Here is a 25,413-nt window from a genome sequence, read left to right as displayed (position 1 = left end):
AGACGTGCTCCGTTCTGTGGCCAGCACCCCACATGGCTGGCATCGCAGCTGCCTTTCCCTCTCCATCCTGCATCCGTAGGGGAAGCCTCTGGCACCCTTTTGGAGCAGGGTTTGAACTCATGCCTCTGCAGCTTTGGCAAGATGCCTTAACAGCTCTGCCAATGCAGCCCGGCGAAGAGATGTGCAGGGGCCAAAACCTGTGACAGCAGCAAATGGCTCGCCTGCTGCAAAGCGGTCTCTCCCCCGTCTCGGCAGCCACTCCGATGGACACAAACCCCTCGTGTTTCTTGACTTCCCGTCCTCTGCTTTGTATTCAGCCCGGTGCTTTGGCGTGTGCTGGCCAGGTGCCTTAGGAGCTTGCTGCATGGGGGACTGCAGTGGTTTTCATCCGTTCCCAATCAAACCCAACCCTCTCGTTGTTGGCCTGGAGCTCACAGTGCTTGGCCTCGTGCCTCTCTGGGTTAAAGCTCTGGTACTTGTCTGCCCCGCAGCTGTGCCCTCCATACCTCCTCCTCGCTGCCCGGATCTGGGCCGTGCCGGGATGCTGTCACTAGCCTTTTAGCCTTGTCGTGGATGCAAGTCCTGGGCAGCACATTGCATTGTCCTCCCCCCCCCAACCCCTTCTTCCATTGCTCCATCAAACTCCTGGAGTTTCCTTGGCAACCCCCTAACACAAATCCTGACCGTAAAAAAGCAGGATGAAGCAAGGACAAAGGGCAAGCTCTGGGAGTCCTTGTGCCCAGACAGCAGCAAGAAAAAAAAGGCCTCTTCCCTTTAATCAACACCCAGGGCTGCTGCCTTTTGCTGTCCCCTCTGTTCCCATGGCAGGCCACGCTAAAGGAGCCCCCAGCCTGGTTTGCTCACGGGAAGCCGGGAGGCCGCCGCGCTCCTCAGTCTCCCAGCTGTTGCCATCCCAGACGGCGCGTCCTGCTCTTGCTCCGGACTTCGGGATCTGCGCCGGTGGAAAGCGATGGCGAAGAGCAGCCCGAGGCACTGCTTGCGCCTGCTGTCCGGGTGGCTGGTGCTGTTCAGCTGTGCGGTGGCGGAGGTCTCATCCATCGAGACAGGTACCGCGGGCTTTCCAGGACGCTTCCTTTGCTCTCTGCGTGGGGGCTAGAGTTCAAAACCTGTAGGTTGTTTCCACCAGAGGTTTCCTGGACTTTGAGGGTACTTTGAGGGTATTTTTCCAGCACTCTTCATTCATACGGGTGTCTAAAGAGGGTGAATAGGATATGGACTGAATGGAGAAGCTACTGCTTTGCTGCACCAAAAGGAGCATGCTTCACACGAGCAAAGAGGAGACCACATAGCTATGGGTGGCAGTGGTCATACGTACCGGCCTCGCTGTGTGCCAGCAGTGGTTTTCCAGCTCAGGATTTGCTCTAGGCCCATGCTTTTCTGCTTGTGCCTTCTCTGCCCCCAAATGCATACAAGTGAAACCAAGGCTCAGGGGGAGTGTGATAGTGGGGGGCTCATGGGGGGCATTGGTCCATCAGCTCCCGTGCTGAGGCTGTTGCAATGGCCGAGATGGGGGGAAATAAAAGACAGGTGACTCTGATCTTTGTTCCTGCACAAAGCCAGAAGGCAGGGCCAGGCTGGGTCTGTCCCAGCACTGGATGGTGACCCCCGTGGGCTCTTCCTCCACAGTGAGCCTGGTGGATTTCTGCGGCCAGACGCTCCAGGACAACGGCATGATTGTCACCTCTCACCGGGACTCGCGGCGCTATTACTTCGTGGCTGTGGGCACCGACTGCCACCTGGTCATGCAGGCCGCGGCCCCCCGCGACAAGGTCCAGTTCCAGTTCCGGTTCTTCCTGGTGTACAGCCTGCTGCGCCTGCCCCTGCCCGGCGGCCCTGCACCCAGCACCACCGCTACCCTGCCACCCCTGGGCAGCCCCAGGCCACCGCAGACCCCGTCGGGGGGCGACCGGGAGCCGCCCGACCCCTGCCACGCCGGCTCCTACGTGCAGTTCTACGACGGCCGGGGACGGGCGGCCGAGCCCCTGGGGCGTCCGCTGTGCGGGAAGAGCATCCCTCGCCCCGTCCTGTCCACCGGGAACTTCCTGACACTGCGCCTGGTGACGCGGGGCCAGCAGCCACGCGTGGACTTTGTGGGCGACTTCACGTCCTTCCGGCTGGGTAAGGGGCAGAGCTCCCCACTAGCAGCGTGGTCTAGTAGTTAGGCTGCGAGTCAGGACTCCTGGGCTCTGTCCTCAGCTCGGCCAAGAGGGTCCAGCGGGTTAGAACAAGGGACCGGAGGCCAGGACACCTGGGTGTATTGCGGGGAGGGTGTCAGGACACGTGGGCTCTACCTCCAAGCCTGGGAGGGGAATGAGTCCCAGCGCTTAGAGCGGGAAGCTGGAAGTTGAGATGCCCGGGATGTGCTTTTGGCTGGGGGAAAAGGTAGCGGGGGAGAACATGAGCCCCATTCCCAGCCTCATGTGTCCATGGGAGGTGGGGTCCTGCCCTGGGCGAGGGCAGGCAGGGTGCATTGCTGCCATGCCTGTTGCAGGCTTCAACATGTCGGGGTGCGGCCAGGAGCCCTACTTCCCCTGCCGCAACGGCAAGTGCATCCCCCAGAGCCTGGTGTGCGACAGCGCCGGTGTGGACAACTGTGGGGATGGCTCCGACCAGGCTGCCCGCCCCCCGGCCAGCTGCAAAGGTCTGTGCAGACTGGGGGCACCGTGGGCTGGTGCAGGGGCTGAAGTGTGGGCCCAATCCTGTGGGCGTGTTAAGGGCGGGGGGACAAGGCAATGGCTTGATGCTGGGCAGGGCTTGGCTCAGCCCAGGGGGGCGAGCATGGCATGGGGGCACATGGTCTGTGAACTAGGGGTGCAGCTCCAGCCTTTCTCCCTCTGTCTGCCCCAGGTCCGGTCCCCACCGCAGCACCTCTCCAGACTGCCAGGGCCCTGGCAGCCAGCTCCGCTTCCAGCTGCGGGAGGCCAGAGAAGAGCCAGTCCCCGCCTCAGGACACCAACCTCCAGGAGGACGCTGCTGAAGGTACCCCTCATGGGGGGCAGCCTACCCCTGGTGCCAGGCTGCGGGGGTGCAGAGCAGGGGGTAGAGGTCTGCAGAGCCTCCAGCACTCATGCACCTGCTCAGCAGATGGCTTTTCCTGCCAGCAGCTAATCGTAGAAGCATAGACCATGCGGGTGGAAGGGACATCAGGAGGGCACATCCAGTCCAACCCCTGCTCCAAGCAGGACCAGCCCCAACTACATCACCTCAGCCCAGGCTTCATCTTAAAAACCTCCAAGGATGGAGATGCCACCACCTCTCTAAGCACTGCACTGTTCCCGTGCTTTACTACCCACCCTAATATCCAACCTGAACTTGCTGCAACTGGAGGCTGTCGCTCCTTGTTGCAGTCATGTCCAGCCTGTGCCACTCCTCTGCACTGGATCCCTGGTGCCCTCCTTGGGTCACAGCCCCAAAATGCACCCCTGGCACCTCTGGGACAATGCCGTCCTCCAGGCAGCACTTCATACCTCCCCTTTCCTTTAAATCACCCCAGACCTTGAGGTTAAACAGACCCAAACCGAAGCAAATCCAGCCCTGACCTTCCTGCACAGCGCTCCCTCCTTCCTTCTGGGTCTGGCCCAACTGAGCCCTAGCATCAGGCTGTGGCTTGTAAGATGCTTTTTCCTCCCCTTCCCTTGCTAAGGCTGCTTGTGGGCACTTTCCTCTCTGCAAGGCATCTCTTCCAGGCCCCACAGAGGCTGCTCCCCGGGGTTGGGGGTGATGGAGACCCCTGGCCCCCCCGGTGACCGTGCCCCCTTCCCCTGCAGGTGGGCGGCTGGCTCTGCCGGCCCTCTCGGCGCTGCTGGGGGCTGCCGCGGGTGCTGGTCTCCTGCTCTGGTGCTGCTGCAGCCCTGGCTGGCTCGTCTGGAGACTCGGCGCCTGCCGCTTCCTGCCCGGATGCAACTCAGCCTGCGCCGCCTGCCAGCTTTGCCCGCGCAGCTGCACCCGCCGTGGCAAGGTGGCCCCACGCCACCTGCCTGCCTGACCCCTCTGCAGCCGGGCCCTGCCCTTCGGCCCCTCTCTGCAGGGTGTGAGCCCTGCTGGGGCTGGGGACACCAGGCATCGCCCTCAGTGCTTGCCACCTCACACCCTTTCCAGTCGGCATGTGCTGTCTTCCCATCACACTCCCAGAGCCCGTGGTTCCCTGCTCCATCCCACGTTGCCCCCCGGCTGCTGCACCACCGGGCTGGCAGGGCTGAGGCACCGGTGAGGGGTCCGGTGGGGGGTCTCGGGTGAGCTGCCTCCCACCACAGGGCCCTGGGGAAGGAGGGAGCCGGAGGTCTCCCCCAGTGTGCAGGATCCTTGGCCAGCAGTGGGGACATGACCGGGGCTGGCCACCTGTGCTGAATAAAGCAGCTGTGTCCAAAGTGTGTTTGCAAAGCAGACCCCGCGGTGCAGCAGGGAAGCCGGCAGCCACGTTTCCAGCACACCGGGGCAGGGACAGTGTCTGTGAGGCTGGCTTGGGAAAGGCCCCAGTGGTCCCAGGTATCTGAGGGGCAGAAGCTTGCAGGAGGGAGGGTCCTGGGGCCAAGCCTGGGGGTCCTAAGGCAGCCAAGCAGGGCACCCTCGCCTCGTGCCCTGGGGGCAGAGCGGCCCCTGGACTGGGTCACGCAGCACCAGGGAGGGGAGCGGTCCCGAGGAGCAGTGACAGCTCCGCACCCCCACGGGGTCCCAGCCAGCACCGGGGCAAGGGCTGAAAGGCGAGTGACGCGGGGGGCTCGTCTCCTGGCTGGATGCCCCCAGCTGGGCCAGGGTGCAAGAAGCCCATGGGCCGGGCACTGGGGGGGTGCTGGGCAGCCCCAAAGCTGGGGGTGGGAGCTATGAGGCCAACACCTGGGGCAGAAGAGACAGTCCCCCATCCCGATGCCGGCGGTGGAAGCAGAGGCGGTGCAGGTCTGCAAGACGACGCTCGGTTGTTACTTGTCGTTTAATAGGAAGCCAACGAGACAGCGCGGACCTGAGCAGAGCGGGCCCCTATCCCCCCATCCCCGTGGGGCCGCTTGTGCCAGGCACGGCTCAGCTCACACGGGTGGGAGCCCAGCACCTTCCCAGCCCCTTGGCGCACCCCAAAGCGGAGGCTGTGTTGCTGGCGTCTGGTCTCCAGGTCCCCCCCATCACATCTCTTCTGCCCGGGGACCGGGGTCTCCCCGCTGCTTCGTCGGCTGGGCTGCGTTTCATCGTTGCAAGTCACTTGGAGGCACGAAGGAGCCTCCCGGGGGCATGAGGTTCCCGGGCCCGGGCTGTGCTGGGAGGCTGAGCCCGCGGCACGTGCTTCCGAGCGAAGGGGAGGTGGCCGGAGCCAGAGAAGGCCCCGGGGAGGAGTGGGGGGATTGTCCTGGATCGAGGAAGGCACGAAGGTGAGTGTGCAGTGCCCTGAGCCTGGCGTGTCTTTGGGCTGCGCTGGCCGGAGTGGGGCCGAGGGATGTCGGATGTCTCTGCCCAGCGCCTGTGCCCCCGGGAGGGGTGCGCTGCAGAAGCCTCCTTCCCTGCCTGCTGCCCCTGCCCCAGGTTGGTGAGGAGCTGTCCAAGCTGCCAGGATTTGGCCTTCGTCCCCTGACACCGGACAGTCCAGGGGGTCCCGTCACGCTCCCGCGGCAGCCCGGTGACGGCATGCAGCAAAGCCGGCTGGCCCCGCTCCCTCCTGCGTGCCACGGAGCAAGAGGGGGCAGGGGGAGGCTTCTCCACCCATGGGGCCCATCCGTGGCCGAGTCGGTGGCCGGAGGCTCTGCGGGGCCCGGTGCATCTGGGGCACCGGGCGCTCGAGGGCAGCGGTGACGAATGCGGCCCCCTCCCCTGCTGGGGATTTGTTTTTTTTTTTTTTGGTAGCAGCAAAGCACCATTTTCCTCTTTGTTTCTTTACAAAAAAAATTCATCAGCATCAAAATAACAAGAACAGACGTCTGTGGGGGGCCGTGGCCGGGGGAGTGGCAGGCCGGGCCTACGAGGGGCACTCCCGGGTGTTGGTGCCGGCCTCCGCGTGGTGCTGCAAGTCGACGGGCTGCGGCGGCTGCTGGCCTGGCCTCTCGTTCATCAGCACCAGGTTCTTGATGCAGCCCGTGATGCCCGAGGTGAACTTGCCCGCGGTGAGGGTCTGCACGGCCGGAGCGCCTCCTGCGGGCAACAGGGAGCGGTCAGCCCGCAGGGCTGGGCACAGGGGGGGAAACTGAGGCACCCAGAGGGGAAGGGATAGGGACACGCACTCACACATGCACAAGCATAAACACTCACAGAAACACATGCACACATGCTCACACAAACGTGCATGCACATACACAAATGTGTGCATACGCACATGCATACACACGATGATCCACCGGGTCCCTTCCGACTCTATATCTATGAATCCATGTACACACGCTCACACACACGCTCATGCACACACGTGCAAATGCATACATAGGCACCCACATACATACACGCACACGCACTCACACAAAGGCACACGCACAGACACAAGCACACAAATATGTACCCGTGCACATACATACACACGCACACAAACAGGTGTTGTGTGTCCTGCCCCCCATGCAGCTGCCCTGGCCTCACCGATGTACACGCTGCCCTTGGTGTTCACCATGATGTTGTTTCCGGGCGACTCTCCGCTCACCAGCTCCTCTCCATCCACGTGCAGCGAGCCCTGCCGCCCTTCCCTGCAAGGCCATGGTGTGGGGGGGGGGAAAGGGGAGCCCAGGTCACCAGAGCCCTGAGACCCTGGGCAAAGGAGGGAAGAGGTGGTGCCCTCCCCTGACCCTGTGCCAGGCAGCTGAGGTCTGGCACCAAGCTCTCCTGGCACCCAGCTCCTGGAACATCCCGGCAGCCCGAGCCCTGTGCCAGTCCCTTACCGCACAGCCGTCACTTTGTGCCACTCGCCATCATTGATGGGGTCATCGGAGACGATGCTGGCCTCGCCGCTACCCAGCTGGTAGCTGCAGGGAGACACCAGGGGGGTTAGCGTGGCCCATGGGGCTGCCCCTGCCCAGAGCCAGGGCGGAGGGGAGCCAGGACTGGGGTCAAGGATGGGGAGTGAAGCTGGGGGCTTTGCTGGGGCAGCCTCTGGGGCTGAGGCCTGAGTGGGTCCCTGGAGATGGGCACAGAGTGGCGGTCAGGGCACTGCTCACCTGAACACCAGGTGCCCTTCTTTGAGGCCGAGGCTGATGAAGTCCTTGGCTTTGCCGCTCTCCCCTTCCTCCTGCCAGCGAGAGAAGCATGCTGACATTGCTCTGACCCTGGCCTGGTGCCACTTTCCCCCACCTCTACATGCCCACGACAGTCAGGCTCAGAGCACGTGCGTGTGTGTGCACACATGCATGCAGGAGGCGATCCCACGAGTGTGCATGGGAAGGAGCGACCTCAGGGCTGTCTCCATGCAGAGGAGCCACCCTCAGCCAGCAGCAGGTGCTGGATGTGCTTGTGGCATCTGGTCTGGGGGCTGAGAGAAGAGTGGGGCACCATGCCGGGACAGTGGCACGTGGCATGGTCCCAGGCGCAGTCCTGTGCTGCCCCTTGCCTGCAGCCTGGGCCAGCCGGCCTGGCACGGCTCGGTAAATACCTCGTTAGTAGCATGCAGGTCGAAAGCAGGCTCCCCGGCTACCTGGAGAAGAAATGGGCACAAGGCAGTTATGCAGCCACAGCTTCAAAGCTGGGGTGGGAGGACGGAGCGGCGCAGGGGGCATGTTAGTCTGGGTCCCAGGCCAGAGCCAGGCAGCAGAGGTGGGCTTCATGCAGGCAGAGGCCAGTGGGACACGTGGAAGCTCTCCCGCCCCAGCCTGGCCATGCGATGCAGGAGGGAGCAGCCAGCGCAGGCAGCCCCACGTGTGCAGGGGCCCTGCTCACGGCCCAGCCTTGCTGCGGCAGACCATGGGGATCGGGGCCCCTGCCAGGCACACCAATAGCCTGCTCCATGTGCACGATGCTCCTGCTTTTCTGTGCCAGCCCCGAAGCCCCTCCAAAGCCAGCTCTGCACCCCTGAGAGCCCTGTTTCAGCAGGGAAGTCCTCGCCTGCATCCACCAACCTGCCTTGCCCCCCCTGCTCGCTGGCTCCTAATGCCAGACTCATGCCCCAGCTCTCCCTCAGCTCCCTTGTGCCGGCAAAGCCAGTCCCGGCTGCTGGGGCAGGCCAAGCCTTTCTGGCTCCTGTCTTGGCCCCGCTGCAGAGGGTGCTGGCTCCTGGCACCAGCACATGGCACCGAGCCTGCCCCAGCGCCGTGCCAGGCTGCCATGGACTCACCACACCCTGCCAGAGGACCACGCCGTTGGGAGAGGTGGTGCGCACTTCCAGCTCGATGGTCTCCGGTGCCTCAGGGCGGCTGCAACGAGACGAGGCTGCGATCAGATGTTGCCGGGTGCAGGAGAGACCCCAGGCCCCGGAGCCGCGCTCCCCACACCTGCCGCAGAGAGCCTCACCCTCCCCAGATGCCACCCGCTCCTGGGCCAGGACCCCACAGCCTCGCTCTGCCTGGGGCTCCCTGGCCTCTGCTTGCTGGACGGGGGGAACCCTTCCTGCACCCCTGGCTGGCCAAGGAAGCCAGACTGCAATGCAGTGAGCACCTCTCCTCCTCCCCAGGCTCCTGGTGCCCACTCACCTCCTGGGGAACAGGTGTCTGGGAAGCGCAAGGTAGCCGCCATCATAGAAATAGGCTCCATACTGGCCTGGGGCATCTGCAGGAGGAGAGGAGGCGGTCAGGGGTGCAGGGCGGGGTGGGTGGGTGGGTGGGCACAGCAGTAGGCGTGGGCTGGCAGGCCAGGGGAGTCCAGGGGAGTGGGATGGGGGCTGCTGCTGGGGCAGGGCACGTGGGTGGGATCCACAGGAGCTTGGCCATGGGGCTCGGAGAAGGGGAAGGCCAGGCTCTGTGCCACGGGAAGGTGGGTACTCTACCGTTGCCCCCACTGCCTTCGGGGAGCCACTCCCGGTCCAGCTTCTGCAGCGCCAGGCCTGCATGGGCAAGAGATGGAGATGTGCGTTAGGTGGTGTGGGCACGGCATGGCCATCCTGGGGGGCCTGTGGGCGCAGCGTGGGGTGGCGGAGCAGGGGTCCCTGCCTGCGGGTGCCCTCCCTCCCGGGGCTCATTGCTAGCTGACGGGCCGCCCCCCAGCCCCAGCCAGTAAGACACGGTCCCCTCAGCCACACTTCCCCCGACAGTCCCTACCCAGGTGCCTACTGCACTCAACGCCCCAGACACCCTCTCCCACCTACTCCAGCTCCTGCTGTCCTCTGGGGCTGAGTCCGCCCCAGCGAGCACCCCCGAGCACTGCCCCCCTCGCTGCCCACAGCCCTTGCGTCCTGGCACCTACTCTGCTCGCAGTACGTCCCCACGAAGCCATCTGGGCACAGGCACCGGCTTGCCTTGCACGTCCCACCGTTCAGGCAGGGGTTGCCCAGCAGGCACGGGTCATCGGCCAGCTCGCAGCGGTCACCTGTAAGGAGAGGCTGGCTGAGCCCCAGGCCACTGCACCGGCTCGCAAAACACGTGGGCAGATGTACACGCACGCACAGGTGTATGCACAAAACACACATACACATGTGCACATACATATAGGCACATGCACACCTGGACACACATGCATGCATACAGGCATGCACAAGTGTATGCATACAGGCATGCACATAGACACACACATGCACGCATACAGGCACACACACACGGACACACCCACACACATACACGTATGAACAAAATATGCATACATGCATGCATGCACATGCACACACATGCACAAATGTATGCATGCAGACACACACACATACATACATGCACCCCCTGACACACATATGCACAAGTCTATGCATACAGGCAAGCACACACACATACACACACCCATGCACAAGTGTATGCATACAGGCATACACACATACATACATGCATGCTCAGGCACATACAGATGCATGCACACATACACATAACGTGCACACACACACACACATGCAGGCACATGCTTTGGTACACGCTGCCTCTGCAGCATACCCCCGGCCTGGGGTGCGTGCAGCCCTCCCAGCACCAAGCCCCTGCCACGGGGCAGTCGCACCCTGACCAGGTCTCAGAGCAGTTGTCTACAAGGGGGACCCCAACCCAGCCCCCGCAGCCGGGAGGGCCCCGAGCTGCCCTGGTGATGCCGGCACAGCCTGGCACGCGCACCCGAGTCCCATGCTCACCGCGAAAGCCGTCCTGGCACAGGCACTGGAACTCGTACTCGCCGGTGGGCAGGCACTTGGCGCCGTGCAGGCAGGGCCGGCGGTCGCAGGGCGAGCTGTCGTAGCACTGCGCCACGCTCCGGCTCTCCTGGAAGCTGTACGAGATGTCCACCCTCTTCCCGTTGATGGACACCTGTGGGGCAGGGGGTGCCACGTCACCCACACCTGGGCCTGAGCCAGACAGACCGCGGGTCCCTTCCTTGGTCTGTCCAGGGCCAGGGCCCAGCACTGGGGCAAGAACCCATGTACCAGACTCCCAGCCCCGGCTGGGAGGAGAGGGACCTGCCCTATCGGGCACCAAATGCCCACGTCCACGCGGGAAGTGCAACCCAGGAGCCCGTGTTCCCCACAGTCACCCCACTCCCCTCCCAGAGCCGGGGGCCGAACCCAAGAGTCTGGGGCCCTCGCTGTCCCCGCAGAGCGCCCGTCCTTTGGAGGCCAGGGGGCCAGCCTCACCTCGCCCACGCAGCCGTGGAAGTGGGCGCTGACATTGGCGGCCACAGGCAGCACCACAGACGGGTCCACCCCGCCCAGGAACATGGGCGTGCGTAGGTTGAGGCCTTGGCTCTTGCCTGGTGACGACCGCTTCACCGGCCGGCCGCCATCCACCACGAGGGTGCCGTCCTTATTGCTGCGCTCCGCCGAGACCCGGTGCCAGCGGCCCAGGGCGAGGGGCTCCGTGCTCTGCAGCACGGCCATGCCTGCGAGACAGCATGTGGGGAGATGTGCCCGGCTCAGGCCTGCCTGAGCCCTGGCACCTCTCACGGCAGCCGGCACGCTCAGGGCCACGTGCCGTGCCCAGCCAGCTCCCTGCTCTGTGGCCACGGCGGCCAGGGCACCAAGGAGGGACCTGTGAGCGGGCATCCAGGGGCACTGTGAGCCAGGGAGAAACAGAGCCAGATCCATGCCAGGGGGCACAGAGGGCTAGTTCCCTCTCCCTTCTGACCCCATCTGCTGCAGGACACTGGACCTCATGGACCTGGGGTCTGACCCATCCGGGGCAGTTTTTATGAGGGTGCTACTGAGCTACAGAGCATTCCCAGTGTTGAGCCCCAGCTCAAGTCTGGGTTCATGCCCGGTATGCAAAGGCCAATAAAGATACCAGGGGTGAAAGTATAAAGAAGGTTTATTGCTAGCAATAAAAGGTGCGAGCGGAATAATTTCCCATAACAAGCACACAGATCACTATTTCTAAGCATCTTTTATACAGGAGTCTTGAACCTTCATAAGCATCCTTGTTTGCTAATTGGTTATAAAGGAGTGACGCAAGGAGTTCTTTACTGAGCATGTCTCTATGCCTGTGTTTTAGCCATGTATCTCATTTACATACATGTGGGTTTCATTAGCATACTTTTTCCCCACCTAGGGGCGTGATTTTTAGTATTTTAATGAGCTCTTTGACCCAGTACTCTGATTCTGCTTTTGTTTTCAAGCCTTCTTTATACTTTTACCCCTGGTATCTTTATTGGCCTTTGCATACCGGGCACAATCCCAGACTTGAGCTGGGGCTCAACACCAGGTCCAGGCAGCAGGTGTGATGGGCATGCTGGGTCTCAGCCCAGGCCCCGGGCATCTGGGGCACGAAGCTCTTGCTGGCTGGCATGCCCCATCCCGGCTGTGCGGGCTGCGCCCCTACCTGAGCCCAGCTCGTAGAGAAACTCCAGGCGCCCGGCAGCCATGGCGAGCAAGACGAAGTCTTCCACGGGGCCGCCCTTGCCCGCGCTGAAGAAGATGAGGCCGTCAGGCGACAGTGGCTTGAACTCGGCGTCCACCCGCAGCTCGTAGTGGATGTTGGTGAGGGGCGGGTACGAGATGAAGGCGTCGTGCCCGTTGAAGAAAGGGGTGGTCACCATGACCCCTGTGGGCATGGGGAAAGAGGGTGGTTACAAGTGGCCCCACTCCACCCCGGCTGCCCACGCCGGCCCTGCACTCACCTTCCATGCACTTCTCGCCCGTCTTGCCCAGGTGGCAGCGGCAGGTGTAGCCCTGCCCATCCGCTCGGTTAATGCAGGTGGCGTCCGGTCCGCAGGCCTCTGCGGAGGGAGACGGTGCCATTCACTATCAAGCTGCTGCTCTGGGCATGGGGGTGACTTTGGGATGTCCCATGGGAGGGGATCCTGCAATTCTCCACCCAACCCCAAGCCCAGGCAGGAGACCTGGCCCCCCGGCAGGGCTCGGTGCAGCGATGGAGCAGGGGTCGCCCGGCGGGTGTACCTGGGTGGCAGTGCAGGGCCTGCGAGTGCTCGCAGTTGCTGCCGGTGAAGCCCTGCGGGCAGTGGCAGACGTAGCTGCTGCTCTCCGAGTCCCTGCAGACACCGCCGTTCTGGGAAGGGCCGAGCAGACGGTTAGAGGGTCTGTCTGGGGGGCACGGCCCCCACCGCCCCCGTGCCGGCACAGGTTACCTGGCATGGCTGGTCCCTGCAGGTGGGGCAGCTGGCGACACCGTGAGCTGGCAGATCCAGGTCCTTGAAGATCACCTCTTCGCCCTGGATCAGCAGCTGGCGCACGCAGCCTGCGATGAGGACAAACGGGGTTGGTGAGATACCCGGGGGCATCCCCAAATGCATGCGGGTAGCGGGGCAGGGAGTGCGGGGGCCAGGAACATGTGAGCAGTGCTGGGAAGGCAATGCACAACCTCCCCTGGAGGCATGCTGCCCTCACACGCATGCAGGCACACGCAGGCTTGGCTGGGCCCTAGCATGTGGGCACCAGGGCTGGGCTGCACGGGGGACACTCACCGATGAAACCGCTGCTGAGGCCGGTCTTGGCGATGGCGGCGTAGCTGGGATACCCACCCAGGTACAGCTCCTCGTTCAGATCCAGCCCCTGGAACTTGCCCTGCGCGTACAAAGAGGGTCAGGGCTGTGCCCTGAGGACCCTCCATGTCCCACTCGAGTTGCAGCAGCAATGCCAGCCAGCCCCTGGGTCCCCGCTTCCCTGCGGGGCTCGGCTCCAGGCCTGCTGGGTGTCTCGGGGCGCTGCCAGGCCCCCTGCTCACCTGCGAGGTGCCATTGACGGGTGGGTGGTTGTCCAGCACGAGGGAGCCCTGGGTGAGGTTGCGGTACAGCCGCACCGTGTGGAACTCCCCCAGCCGGATCGGCGTCGGGTGCCGGATCGTGGCCATGCCCGAGCCGGCGTCGAACCTGCGATTTCAAGCCTGTCAGAGCTGCGGAGGGCAGCGGGGACGTTCTCCCTCCATCGCCTTTCCCCCATGCTCAGAGCCCAGCCCTGCGTGCACCGGGACCCCCCAGACAGCACCAGGAAGCATGGTTTGGAGAAGCCCCGTGCCGGTCGGGGGGCACCGGCCGGCCACGCCTGCTCCCTGGGCCCAGGCCTTGCCCGTGGTGCGGGGACACGGCCAGGTCTCACCTGAATTCTGGGCGGCCGCCCACCAGGCCGAAGGACACGAAGTCGGCACCGGTGCTCTTCTTCTGCCCATTGTACAGCAGCATCCCTGCAAGAGCAGAGGGGTGAGCCTGGCGGCAGTGCCACGGCCAGGCACGGGGCCTGGGGGCAGGTGGCAGCTAGAAGCACCCTGGGACCTGCAGGAGCCCTGACTCGTGGGACCAGCTAGCAGAGGCTCCTGGGTAAGCCTGGGACCCACGTATGGGTCTCTGCAGCTGGGGCCAGAGGAGCTGCTCCACCCGTGCAGCAGTAGTAGGCTCTTATCTTCTACCAACACAGGCAGACACACACCACACTCAGCCAGGTCTCCCCAAGCAGACCCAGCCCCGCTGCTTCTGCCCACCCCCAGGCAGCGCTGATTAGGAGGCGACCCCCAGGCCAGCAGCCCGACGGCACGACCCGGGCACCCCGTGCCTCGGTGTGATGTCACCGCCTGTGACATCACTGGATGGAGGTTAAGCACAGCAAGACAGGGACGGCCCCAGCTGCAAGGAGTTAGGCACACAGGCATCCTGGCCCGTGCTGAGGCCTCGCTGGTCCTGGGCACTCGGTTAGTCTGGGCTGGGCTGGTGGGTTTAACGTGACCCCATGGGGTGCATGGGGCGTGGGCACACCCCTCCCTGAGCTAGTGCCCCGGGCAGCGGGGAAGAGGCGGCAGGCAGAGCTTACCTGAGTACAGAATGAGAGCTGGAGGGGAGAGGGGTATGGACAGAACAGATGGAGGAGGACAGACAGGCGGAGAGAGACAGAGTGGGGGGCCAAGACGGAAAGAAAGGAGGAAAATCAGAATGGGTGAGTGAGAAACACGGGCTCGATCCGCCTGCCTCTGAGCGGGGACGCTGCCATGGGCGGGGGGAGCTTGTCAGATGGGGGCTCAGAGGAGCCGGGGTCTCTCCCTCCCTCCTGGGGCACAGGCCAGCGGCCTGGACCCGTGCTGGGCAGAGGGTCTCTCCGCTTACCATCGGCGGTGTCTGGCCGGAAGGTGATTTGGATCTCAAACTTCTTGTAGGCGTCCTTGATGGTGGGCAGGGGCAGGTAGGACTGGGGGCTCTGCGTGAAGTAGGGCACCACCCGCTCTGCAATTGGGGGGAGACAGCGAGCTGCAGCTAGGGCTGGCGCCCGTCGGGTTTGGAGCCCCGTTGCATGGGGCAGCTCCGTGCCCGGGGACCACGAGGTCTCGTTACCCCCATGCTGACCTCCCCTGCCCCTGCCGCGCAGACCAATGAATGGGCCTGGCCACGACTGCGCTAGCAGGGGCAGGATGGAGATGGACCCGGCTGTCGGCAGTTCCCTGGGAACAGCCATGCTGCAGCCGGAGGGGAGGGGAAAGCACGGCCACAGCTGCCAGCACCACGCCGGGTCCTGAGCACCTCCCAGAGTAGCTCCCTTGTCTGCACCCCACGGACCTCAGCCGGCTTGGCAGCGACCCTGCTGCCCGTGGCTGGAAGGGCAGCATCCGTTGCGTGCGCGGGAGCACGGCTGGGGAGGGGTGCGGAGGAGGGAGCGAGGGCTGCGTCCCAGTCGGCTCTGGGGGCTCACGCGTCGCCCCAGCGCACTCACCTCGGACCTTGAGCATGGAGATGGCCGTCACCTTCCCCTGCCGGTTGGAGGCGGTGCAGATGTAGACGCCCGCATCTTCCGGCTTGACGGAGGGGATGGTCAAGATATTGCTCTCCAGCCGGATGCCTTCGGGGAGGTCTCCCTGCAGCTGAAACCCAACGCCGGAGCAGTAAACTGTCACCACCGCAGAACCACTGACCGCGGTCCCCGTGGACAAGGCGAAGGCTGTCACTGTGTCTCTACAAACCCAGCTCCTTCTACCCTCCATCTCTCCCCCACCCCCTGCTCCTGTGCCCAGCCCGTGCCCATCTGGCCCGGGGACAAACCCTGCTGGCACCTTCTCTCGGAGGTTGTGCACTTACCTTGGTCCACTTGATCTCCGGGATGGGGAAGCCAGTAGCCAGGCAGGGGAACACGGCTGTGGACCCCACGGCCACCTCCTTCATCTCCGGCTGGGCGGCAATCTGGGGGACAGCTGCAGGAGGGAATAGCGCTCTTCAGGCCTTTGGGGCGAGCAACCGTGCACCCCCCAACATCGCCAGGGCCTCTCTGCTTACACTGGACGTGGAGGATGACGTGAGACTGCACGGTGCCCACGTCGTTGGTGGCAGTGCAGCGGTACTGCCCTGCGTCCGACTGCTCCACCCGCTCGATCTTCACCGTCCCGCCGCTGATGACGAGGTCGGGGCGCAGGCGGCCGCCCACCTTGCTCCAGGTGATGTGCGGCTTGGGGTCCCCGATGGCCAGGCACTCGAACTCCACCGCGCTGCCCATCAGCACCGTCTGCACCAAGGTGCGGATGTTGATCATCACCTTGGGCAGCGCTGGGGGGGAGAAGGCAGAGCGGTGAGAGGGCGGCCGAGTCTCCACGCAGCCCCAGGGAGCAGGGTCAGCCTCTCGGGGCCGGGTCCCGCCTTACCCTGGATCACCAGCTTGGCACTGTGCTGGGCCTCCCCGGAGGGGCTGGTGGCCCGGCAGGTGTACACGCCCTGGCAACTGCGGTCCAAATTCGGGATCCTGCAGAGAATCAGCAAGGGAACGGGCTGGGTCCTGTGCACCTAGCTGCTGGCCCTTCACCCCGTGGCCATGCCACGCTCCCAGATCACTGGCATTGCAAGAAATGGTGCCCCCCATTGCTCACAGTGCCCCTGCCAAGACTCTGCCAGCCCCCCCCATGAACACAAGCCCACAGGACAGCCCACCCCGAGGCAGCAGTCTCGCAGCTCCTTACCGCAGCACCCCGTTCGTCACACTGTGGCCGACTGGCAGCTCCCCGTCCTCCTTGAACCACTCGATCCGCGCCTGTGGGTCTCCGGTGATGGTGCAGGTGAACTCGGCCGTGCCGCCCACGCCCTTCGTGTTCACGCGTGGGGTCACGTGCACAGTTGGAGGCCCCCTGGATACTGGTGGGGTGGCACCACCTGTGGGGTAGAGACACCAAAGCTCCAGCCATGGACACCCCCCTCTGGCTGAGGGGATCTGCCCCAGGGCCAGTGTGCATTGCACTTGGCCATGGGGGTGCTCCCCACGCACACTCCTGCAGCGCAGAGCTTCCACTCTGGGGCTGCTGCCATCGCCCAGGAGCCCGGGGCCTGGCTTGTTCCCCCAGAGCCTGGAAAGTGGCTCTCAGCTCCTGATTGCCAGCATGCAGTGTGACCCCCCCGAGAACCTGCATCTCCGCCCCTGCCTTGCTCTGCGTGTGTGGGTGTGTGCATGTATGCATGCATATGCACATTTTTGCACACACATGAGCGTGTGTGCATGTGTGCATGCATGAATTCATGCTTGCATGTGTGCATAAATGCACGTGTGCACCATGTGCCAACATATGCATGTGAGTGCATATATGCATGTGTGTTTACATGCACATGGCTATGTACATGTGTGTGAGGGGACTGCAGGGGGAAACCAAGCCGGACAAAGCCAGAGGCAGCAGTGTCCTTCCAGCCCATCTCATGCCTGGGGTCAGCAGGACATTTCCCTGGGGTCTGCTCATGTCTTGTGGGGGCTGGGCTTGGGGCTGCCGTCACCATACGCTCACCCCCACTCTGGAGGTCCTGCCCCCCTGCCCCCTTCCCACCCATTCTCCAACACTGTCGGTACCAAGGCCTGGAGCCGCCCTCTCCTTGAGGCTCGGACCCTAAGAGCCTGCTGGCATCTCCCCAGGGGCCTGACCGTGTGCCGGCCCCTTCCCCAGGACAGAGGAGCAAGCGGAGGCCCCAGCTCAGGTGCTCACCCTGGACGCTGACCCTGGCGATGGTCTCTGCGGAGCCCACCCTGTTGCTGACGACGCAGCGGTAGGCGCCCGCGTCCTCGGGCTGGGCTGGGCTGATGCGCAGGACGCTGTCCCGCAGCACGGCGTGGTCAGGGAGGAGGCCGTTGACCTTGTCCCACTGGTAGCGCAGGGGGGGCGTGCCGTGGGCCAGGCACTGCAGCTGCACCGTCTCGCCCGCTCGCACCGAGCTCTCGTCGGGCAGGCTGGTGGCGTAGGGCGGCACTGGGGAAGGCAGGCACTGTGAGGGGTCCCTTCGGGGCATGGGACCTGCCTCCCTCTACATTACACCATCGGGCATGGGGACAGCACGAGGTTAAAGCTCAAGTGTGTTCAGCCCGCCCGCCTTTCCCTGGCAGACCCTGGCTGCATCTCACTTTCCACGTCCAGCGTGACGAAGGCCTCGGAGAAGCCGGCCGTATTGCTGGCATTGCAGATGTACTGCCCGGAGTCCTGCTGTGCCGCTCGTGGGATGACCAGGGTGTTGTTCATCACTTTGTGCTGCCAGGGCAGTGGTGCCCGCAGCTTGGACCAATGGATGCTGGGGGCTGGGTCGCCTGCAGGGACAGGGCAGGTTGGAGTCACCCGCTAGCCAGGCTGTGGTGGCCGGCGGCACGGCACGGCCCCCCCCCCAAGAGGGGCAGCCATGCACGTCTCCAACACACCAGGTCCCTGCAAGGTGCAGGGATGGAGATGGATAGACAAAGGGGGCAGGGATGGGGACAAATGCACAGACAGACCCACTGCAGAGGGGCATGCATGGGGATGCGGAGGTGGATCAAGGGGTGGGATTTGGCCCAGCCCGCACTCACATACCCGTGGCAGAGCAGTGCAGTGTGGCTGTCTCTCCGGCCACCACCGTCAGCGTAGGCTCCACCGTGACCTCAGGGGCACCCGGGGTCCTGTGGGCAGCTTCCACGGTCACCTCCACCTGCACCTGGGCAGAGCCCACGGGGTTCTGGGCCACGCACACGTACGTGCCAGCGTCCTCAGGCTTCACGGGCGAAATCTGGGGGTGCAGAGATGTGGGAGAGTGATGGCTCCTGCCAGGCTGGGGTTGGGGTGCTCCCCTCCTCCCTGGAGACCCAGCCCCTTCCTGCTCAGCAGGGTCGATACAGGCTAGGAGCCAGGACCGCAGCAGGGATAGCCATCCTGGCTCCTCTACTGTTGGCCCCTCCATGCCCAGGAGGAGCAGGGCAGGACGGGGGTGCTCTGTGGCTGCAGGCATGTGTCCTGCTGCCCCGGGGACCCCCGGACCGTGGTGCATGGGGGGTGAAGATCCACGGGGTCCAGCTCACCTGCAGCACAGCTTGGCTCTCCAGGGGCAGCAGCGTCTGGTGCTCGATCTTCTGCCGCACGCCCAGCCGGCTCCAGCGGACCAGGGGGCGGGGGTCGCCCCGGCCGAGGCACTCCAGGCTGAGGGACTTGCCCACCTTCACCGTCACGGGGCCCTTGGGCATCACGGAAACCGTGGGGGACTCTGGGGGGATGGAGGTGTCAGGGAGGGGCAAGCCGGCACCGACTGCGGTGTCTCCGGGGCTGTGAGCTGGGCCCCGGGCTTCCTCAGCCACTGCTCACCTTGCACCATGAGGTTGACCACGCTGCTGGCTATCCCAAAGCGGTTGGAGGCCACGCAGTGATAGGTGCCCTGGTTGCTGGTGCGAGCCTGGGAGATGGTGATCACCGAGCCGTTGGGGCTGATCTTCACGTTGTCTGGGGAGGCAGAGACGCCGCTGAGCCATCCCCTGCCCTGGCCATGAAGTGCCTCTGAGGGAGGCTTAAAGCCCCCTGACACACGGAGCAGAAAGCAGGGCAGGGGGCAACCGACAGAGCCCAGAAACCAGGGAAACCCGGTAGTAAAGCACAGGCATCGCTCCACCTGCATCATCCCCGAGCAGTGCCTGAACACCCCCAGTGATGGAGGGTCCCCCCTTCCCTGGGAAGAAACTTTTCTAAGAGCCCTTCTGGAGGGGGAAGCCAGGGCTGGGTAACTAGGAGCTCCCCGGCAGCCAGTGCTCCTGGAAAATGCCCCGCAGAAGTCCCTCGTGCCAAGCCAACCCTGTCCCCTGGGGCGCTGGAGCTGAGCGGCTGTGGGCTGGCAGGGACAGCCCCAGGGCGTGCCGTACCTTGCAGCTGCAGGCCGGGGGCCATCCTCCAGGTGATGTTGATGGGCCGCGCGCCGTTATGGATGCGGCACTTGAAGGACGCATCCTCGCCCTGGCGCACGGTGGTGCTGTGCGGGTCGATGGAGATGATGGGGCTCTGCAGGCCTGCGGGAGGGAGGGAGGCACTGGGGTGATGCCAGGTCAGGGGTCCCCGGAGTCCACGGACCCTTTCTCCCGCCCACCACCCACTGGACTCACGGTAGCCGGAGCCATCGCCGGAGGAGACGGTGACGATGATGGAGGCCTCCTGGGAACCGGCGCCGCTGCTGACCCGGCAGACGTATTCGCCCGAGTCGGCCACGGAGACCTGGGCCAGCCGCAGCCGGGAGCCGGAGACCTGCGGGGAGTCCGTGGAGGCTCAGTCCGAGGACAGTCCCGGTAAGGAGTCCTCCCCCCGTGACACCAGAGCTGTGGATGTGACCCCCCGCCCATGGCTCCTGCGTCTGGGTGGCCACGAGGAGCCCGACAGAGGAGCCCTGCCCTGCTCGGGCCCAGGGAAACGCCGGTGCTGGGAGTGGGAAAAGGAGGGGTGGACGGTGCGGCCCCTACCTGGTGTTTTGCCGGGAGGGAGCCATCGCGCTTGTACCACGTGACGCGGGGCTGGGACTGGCCGGCCACCACGCAGCTCAGGTCCACGGTCTGTCCTTCGACAACGGAGGATGACGAAGCCTCAACTTGGACGGGGGGCGTGAAGCCTGAAGCTGGGGGTGGAAGGGGGAGGGTTAGACTTGGGGCAGGATCTGTGCACACAGCTGAGAAATGAGGGGGAAGCGGTTTCTAAAGGGGCAGGTGCAACCCATACGGAGCCCGCAGGGCCCCCGAGATGACCCTGACGGTGGGATGGGGTCCCTCAGCACCACGTGCACGGCCTCTATCTCGCTGGGTGCAGACATGCTCCCCTTGGCTCAGTTGCACCCACCCCCAACTAGACCCCTGGAGCCCACGACACCGTCTCTGCCGGGCTGTTTGCAGAGGAGCTGGCGGTCCTAGAGGGATGCACCCCTGGGCCCTGCCACGGAGCACAGCTGACTCCCGGGGAAGGGACTTGCCCAAGGCCACATCCCGAGGCTGTAGCAGAGCAGGCTGACAGAGAGGTGGGATGAAGATCTCCCTCCCTACCACCGGGACCGCATGCTGAGCTGACTTACGGTGGGAAGGGCTGGCATCGTCCTCGATGGTGACGACGAGAGCAGCCTCCCGCGTGACACCGCCAGCACTGGCGCGGCACACGTACTCGCCCGAATCGGCCGAGGAGACCTGGGGGATGCGCAGGTGGGAGCCGGAGACCTGAGGGGAGCAGCAGTGGTCAGGAGAGAGCCGTGGACCGGGAGCTGAGAGTCCCGTTCACCCTCCGGACCGGGGGCTGTCTCCTCTTGGCTCCGGAGACCCCAGCCGGCTGATTTCTGCTGGCTGCCATCCGCCTCCGGGCTCCCTCTCGCTGGAGGAGGGCTGGAGACTCCCGCCTGTAGCTCTGCCCTGGCCTCTGTACCTGGTGGTTGTCCGGGAGGGAGCCCCCACGCTTGTGCCATGTGATCTGGGGCTGCCCGGCCACCACGCAGTTGAGGTCCAAGGTCTGCCCCTCGGCGAGGGAGGATGAGGAGGACTCGATGCGGATGGGGTGAGTGGTGCTGGAGGCTGGGGGAGGAGAGAGGGGTGATTATGCTGGTCTGATCCCCACCGGCTCCTGGCCTCCAAGGATGGAGGCAGCCACTATGCCTAACTGCCCAAGTGGAGGGGCACGATGATCTCTGCTCGGACCCTGTCTCCGGGGATCCCGTGCCCGCGGGCAACTCTCGTGCCTGCACGCTGCCCACACTCACAGTAGTAGGAGCCAGCGCTGCTGGGGACGGTGACGATGACAGAGGCCTCCAGGGAGCCGGCACCGTTGAGGACGCGGCACACGTACTCGCCCGAGTCGGCCGGCGAGACCTGCAGAAGGCGCAGCCGGGAGCCCAGCACCTGGCAGGGAGAGGATTGGTGAGGGCCAGGCGAGAGCGCAGCCCTGGAAAGCTCCTCCAGCCCTCACCGAGTCCCAGCAGCTCCCCGGGTGCCTGCCCTGGCGTGAGAGTCGGTTACGGCCTCGCATTTCCAGAGCACGAGGCTGCTCCTGGAAGTCTCCCCCGCCCCAAGGCACCAGCCACCTCCGGGCGCCCTGTCTCCGTGCCGTGGCCCGGCTGCAACAGACCTGCTGCCCGCGGAGGGGCTGATGGAGCCTGGACCTCCCCCAGCCCCGCCGAGCCCCTGTACCTGGTGGCCAGCTGGCAGGGAGCCCCCCCGCTTGTGCCACGCGACTCTGGGGTGCGAGTGGCCGGCCACCATGCAGTTCAGGTCCAGGGTCTGTCCCTCGATGACGGAGGAGGAAGAGGTCTCGATCCTCACTGGCGGGGTGACGCCCAGAGCTGCAAGGGCCCGGAGGAGAAGGACGGAGGTGTCTCAGCATGCTGCGCCGTGGCCGGAGAGGTCAGGAGGATGCTCCCGTCCCCTGCCCTGGGCTGAATCCCCCCATGGGAAGGCTCCCCTGCCCGATCCATTACTACCGGAGTTTCCCAGGTATCTGGGCCTTGCTGGTGGCCTCGTGGGGCTGGGAGGGAGCTTCCCTCCTCTCCCATCACTTGCTCCATGTGTCAGGGGGCTTCTGAGCCTCCCCCAGAGGTGCTGGGTCCTGCTGCAGCCCAGGCTGGGGATGGGCACTGGGCTGTGGCAATGCTCCTGCTGGCACTGACCCCACAGGGTCCTGGCTGGAGGGTCTTGCCCCCGCGCTCAGGCTCAGATTGACGCAGCACTGGGGCAGGAAGGGATTTCCCCCCTGCACAGGCTGGTCCAGACTGGGGGGTTTGCTTCCTCTGCTGGGGTCTCTCGAGCATCTATTAACCCCCTTGGACAGCAGCGGGATGTTGACTGCCATTGTCCCTCTGCTTTGCCTGGTGCAGGGCTGGGCGTGATGCCTGGTGCTGTGCCAGGGGTGACTGTGGTTTTGCTAAGAGGTTAGATACGGGTTTGTCTGGGCTGGTTTGCACAGGGGTGATCCTGCCTCAGGCTGCGGCTGGACCAGATGTGACCTTTGAAGGTCCCTTCCAGCCTCACTTCTCCAGGATTTTATGACCCTAAAATAAGGAATCAGCCAGGGCCTCTGCCACGTCTCCTCTGGGCATGTGCCCCTCTGAGCCCGGAGAGAGGGCACTGCTGGCACAGCCCAGATTCACAGTACTCACAATAGGAGCCGGCACTGCCCTCGATGGTGACGATGAGAGAGCTCTCGTGCGGGATGCCGCTGGTGACGACGCGGCACACGTACTCGCCCGAGTCGGCCGCGGATACCTGGGGGAGGCGCAGGCGGGAGCCGGAGACCTGAGGCAGGGAGAGGAGGGAGCACGGAGGGCGGGTGTGAGAGGGGAGAGCAATGGGGTGGCGAGGAAGAGCCACTCTCTGCAAGGCAGCGACCACCACCACAAAGTCCTCCCAGGCCTCCCTGCCCCGCGTACCTGGTGGTTGGCCGGGAGGGAGCCCCCACGCTTGTACCATGTCACCTGGGCTGGTGACGGCCCTGCCACGATGCAGTTCAGCTCCAGCGTCTGTCCTTCGGCCACGGAGGACGATGAAGACTCGATCCTCACTGGCTGGGTGACACCCGAAGCTGGGAGGGCGAGAGCGGGGAGGGTTATGGCAGGGAACCACATCCGCTGCCTTGCAGTGCCACGAGAGACAGAGAGAGAGGACGCAAAGCTCAGATTCAGCCCATCCTTTCTCGTGCCCCAGGAGAAGGGATCACTCCTCAGGGAAGGGGCTTGGAGACCCAGCAACCAGAGGCCCGGCAGCATGTACCCCCCAAACCCCAAAGGGCTCCTCGCGAGGCCTTCTGCACGCAGCAGCCCGGCGTGGCCCTGACTCACGGTAGGGCACGGCACCGCTGTGCTGGATGGTGACGAGGACGGACGTCTCCTTGGTGGCAGTGCCGGTGCTGACGCGGCAGACGTACTCGCCCGAGTCGGCCGGCGTGACCTGGACCAGCCGCAGGCGGGAGCCAGAGATCTGGGGAGAGCCACGGGGAGACAGGAGGTGGGAGATGGATACACCCCTGTAGCATCCCGGGCTCTGGGGATTCCTCCTGTCCTCCACCCTGCAGCTCTCCCTAAGCTCCCTCGCAGGCCTGGCGCTGCTGTCTACCCCAGGTCTGACAGCGAGGAAGCCTGATGGGTCCCCAAGGGAAATCCTAGTTCCCAGCTCGGGCTGCACGGCTCCCCGGGACCGCACCATGGCCTGAGCACAGCAGGACGCACTCTCCAGCGCATTTGCTATCTCCAGCTCGACTCTTCTGCTCCGTGGACCTCTTGCAGGATGGGAACCCAACCCTCAGGCCAAGGCAAGCCAAGCCCTGCCCTGGTTTCCCTACCTGGTGCCTGGCGGGCAGGGAGTCCCCGCGCTTGTACCAGGTGACCTGGGCCGAGGACTGCCCGGCCACCACGCAGTTCAGGTCCAAGCTCTGCCCTTCGGCCACGGAGGATGATGACGACTCGATCCTCACGGGAGGGGTGATGCTTGAGGCTGTGGAGCCCAAAGGGGCAGGTTACAGCAGGTGGCGCAGGCTGCAGCTTTGCAGCATCATGGGCGTTGCACACTTTGCTAGCCATCTCCCGGAGTCTAGCACAGACTGATCGTTTCAGGCTGCTCCCAGGACCTCAGCCGCGGCTTGTTCGGTCTCAGATACCCCCCGAGCCCCTCACCCTCACTCTCCGGGAGCCTTTCCCGGGTTTGTGTTTGCATCCCGCTCATCCCTTCCAGTAACTCCCACCACGGGCTCCGTGCACCCTGGGACGGGAGCCCCAGGGAGGGACACGGCTGTCATGCCCCACCACGGACCCCTGAGCCCAGACAGCACGGCAGCCCCGCGTGGTCCCGACTCACGGTGGGACACGGCACCGCTGTGCTGGATGGTGACGAGGACGGACGTCTCCTTGGTGGCAGTGCCGGTGCTGACGCGGCAGACGTACTCGCCCGAGTCGGCTGGCGTGACCTGGACCAGCCGCAGGCGGGAGCCGGAGATCTGGGGGAGAGGCGTGGAGAGAGGAGCGATGGCACAATGGGCAAAGTGGCAACTCCTCCACCGCCTGCTCATTACCTTCAGCCCTGGATGCTGCCATTCCCTACGTCTCGCGTGCAATGAGGAATCACCCGTGCTGCCTCTGAGCACAGCACGACCCCCTCATGCCCACGGCAATGCAGGGAGACCCCCCAGCCCTGCCCTGGCTTCCCTACCTGGTGCCTGGCAGGCAGGGAGTCCCCACGCTTGTACCAGGTGACCTGGGCCGAGGACTGCCCGGCCACCACGCAGTTCAGGTCCAAGCTCTGCCCTTCGGCCACGGAGGACGACGACGACTCGATCCTCACAGGCGGCGTGACGGCCACGGCTGGGGGCGCTGCGAGAGAGGAGGTTATGATGGGGCATGTTCTGCTGCTTCACAGCACCATGATGGATGGAGCAGTGCTGTCCCTTGAGCCGCTTGTCCCACTGGGGTCGGGGCCAGACCAAGAGCTCCAGGTAGCTCCCTTGAGCTTTGCTTGAGCTCGTTCAGAGCCTCAGCCAGTCCCCGAGAGCTCCTCGCCCCCTCCAAAGACCTGCCTCTTAGGGAGTCTTCCCTTTCCGCGGTCCCTGTCCCAGGAGCACTGATCTCCCCTTGGGCAGAGGCACCTGGAGAGGCTTCAAGACCTCTAACAGCCAGCGTGTCCCATCGTGAACCCCAGCGGAGAGCTGCTGTAGGCCCTTCCGGAGGGGCTCTGAACTTGCAAAGGGGAAGCACCCCAGC

At 64.6% G+C, this 25,413-nt stretch overlaps 2 protein-coding genes across 2 annotated transcripts in view; one reads left to right on the top strand and one right to left on the bottom strand.

Annotated features, from left to right (window-relative positions):
- The first annotated feature begins 147 nt into the window (after positions 1 to 147).
- LDLRAD2 (low density lipoprotein receptor class A domain containing 2) lies at positions 148 to 4,006 on the top strand. The gene is made up of 5 exons (XM_019496920.2): positions 148 to 1,067; positions 1,648 to 2,139; positions 2,513 to 2,662; positions 2,869 to 3,000; positions 3,789 to 4,006. Exons 1-5 carry the CDS (start codon positions 971 to 973, stop codon positions 4,004 to 4,006), a joined length of 1,089 nt encoding a protein of 362 aa, XP_019352465.1. The 5' UTR covers positions 148 to 970.
- Positions 4,007 to 4,930: 924 nt separating this feature from the next.
- Positions 4,931 to 25,413, bottom strand: part of HSPG2 (heparan sulfate proteoglycan 2) — an 89,224-nt gene continuing 68,741 nt past the window's right edge. Inside the window, exons 68-108 of the mRNA XM_059716716.1 lie at positions 24,866 to 25,026; positions 24,515 to 24,653; positions 24,003 to 24,154; positions 23,503 to 23,641; positions 23,095 to 23,246; positions 22,825 to 22,960; positions 21,860 to 22,011; positions 21,433 to 21,571; positions 21,102 to 21,247; positions 20,761 to 20,899; positions 20,162 to 20,313; positions 19,811 to 19,949; positions 19,574 to 19,717; positions 19,026 to 19,160; positions 18,746 to 18,927; positions 18,264 to 18,456; positions 17,825 to 18,004; positions 17,412 to 17,672; positions 16,407 to 16,596; positions 16,095 to 16,192; positions 15,733 to 15,999; positions 15,538 to 15,650; positions 15,176 to 15,323; positions 14,575 to 14,691; positions 13,580 to 13,664; positions 13,209 to 13,353; positions 12,949 to 13,048; positions 12,613 to 12,722; positions 12,425 to 12,533; positions 12,145 to 12,243; positions 11,847 to 12,068; positions 10,667 to 10,911; positions 10,172 to 10,343; positions 9,313 to 9,435; positions 8,897 to 8,953; positions 8,604 to 8,679; positions 8,249 to 8,327; positions 7,140 to 7,210; positions 6,864 to 6,947; positions 6,568 to 6,671; positions 4,931 to 6,132 (exon numbers count right to left, since the gene is read on the bottom strand). Coding sequence (XP_059572699.1) covers positions 5,960 to 6,132; positions 6,568 to 6,671; positions 6,864 to 6,947; positions 7,140 to 7,210; positions 8,249 to 8,327; positions 8,604 to 8,679; positions 8,897 to 8,953; positions 9,313 to 9,435; positions 10,172 to 10,343; positions 10,667 to 10,911; positions 11,847 to 12,068; positions 12,145 to 12,243; positions 12,425 to 12,533; positions 12,613 to 12,722; positions 12,949 to 13,048; positions 13,209 to 13,353; positions 13,580 to 13,664; positions 14,575 to 14,691; positions 15,176 to 15,323; positions 15,538 to 15,650; positions 15,733 to 15,999; positions 16,095 to 16,192; positions 16,407 to 16,596; positions 17,412 to 17,672; positions 17,825 to 18,004; positions 18,264 to 18,456; positions 18,746 to 18,927; positions 19,026 to 19,160; positions 19,574 to 19,717; positions 19,811 to 19,949; positions 20,162 to 20,313; positions 20,761 to 20,899; positions 21,102 to 21,247; positions 21,433 to 21,571; positions 21,860 to 22,011; positions 22,825 to 22,960; positions 23,095 to 23,246; positions 23,503 to 23,641; positions 24,003 to 24,154; positions 24,515 to 24,653; positions 24,866 to 25,026 — 5,828 coding nt within the window. The 3' untranslated portion in view covers positions 4,931 to 5,959. The remainder of the gene's footprint in view (positions 6,133 to 6,567; positions 6,672 to 6,863; positions 6,948 to 7,139; positions 7,211 to 8,248; positions 8,328 to 8,603; positions 8,680 to 8,896; positions 8,954 to 9,312; positions 9,436 to 10,171; positions 10,344 to 10,666; positions 10,912 to 11,846; positions 12,069 to 12,144; positions 12,244 to 12,424; positions 12,534 to 12,612; positions 12,723 to 12,948; positions 13,049 to 13,208; positions 13,354 to 13,579; positions 13,665 to 14,574; positions 14,692 to 15,175; positions 15,324 to 15,537; positions 15,651 to 15,732; positions 16,000 to 16,094; positions 16,193 to 16,406; positions 16,597 to 17,411; positions 17,673 to 17,824; positions 18,005 to 18,263; positions 18,457 to 18,745; positions 18,928 to 19,025; positions 19,161 to 19,573; positions 19,718 to 19,810; positions 19,950 to 20,161; positions 20,314 to 20,760; positions 20,900 to 21,101; positions 21,248 to 21,432; positions 21,572 to 21,859; positions 22,012 to 22,824; positions 22,961 to 23,094; positions 23,247 to 23,502; positions 23,642 to 24,002; positions 24,155 to 24,514; positions 24,654 to 24,865; positions 25,027 to 25,413) is intronic.

Source organism: Alligator mississippiensis, chromosome 13 (assembly GCF_030867095.1).
Source record: "Alligator mississippiensis isolate rAllMis1 chromosome 13, rAllMis1, whole genome shotgun sequence".
In the NCBI taxonomy this organism is placed as follows: Eukaryota; Metazoa; Chordata; order Crocodylia; family Alligatoridae; genus Alligator; species Alligator mississippiensis.
The sequence above is the reverse complement of the archived record's forward strand: the minus strand, read 5'-3'. Positions and strand labels throughout refer to the sequence as shown.

Bases quoted from the DNA above. Each gene is read 5' to 3' on its own strand.
- LDLRAD2 (XM_019496920.2), top strand. From the start codon at position 971: ATGGCGAAGAGCAGCCCGAGGCACTGCTTGCGCCTGCTGTCCGGGTGG. The intron at 1,068-1,647 runs GTACCGCGGGCT...CTTCCTCCACAG, and splicing joins GGTCTCATCCATCGAGACAG to TGAGCCTGGTGGATTTCTGC. The intron at 3,001-3,788 runs GTACCCCTCATG...CTTCCCCTGCAG, and splicing joins CCAGGAGGACGCTGCTGAAG to GTGGGCGGCTGGCTCTGCCG.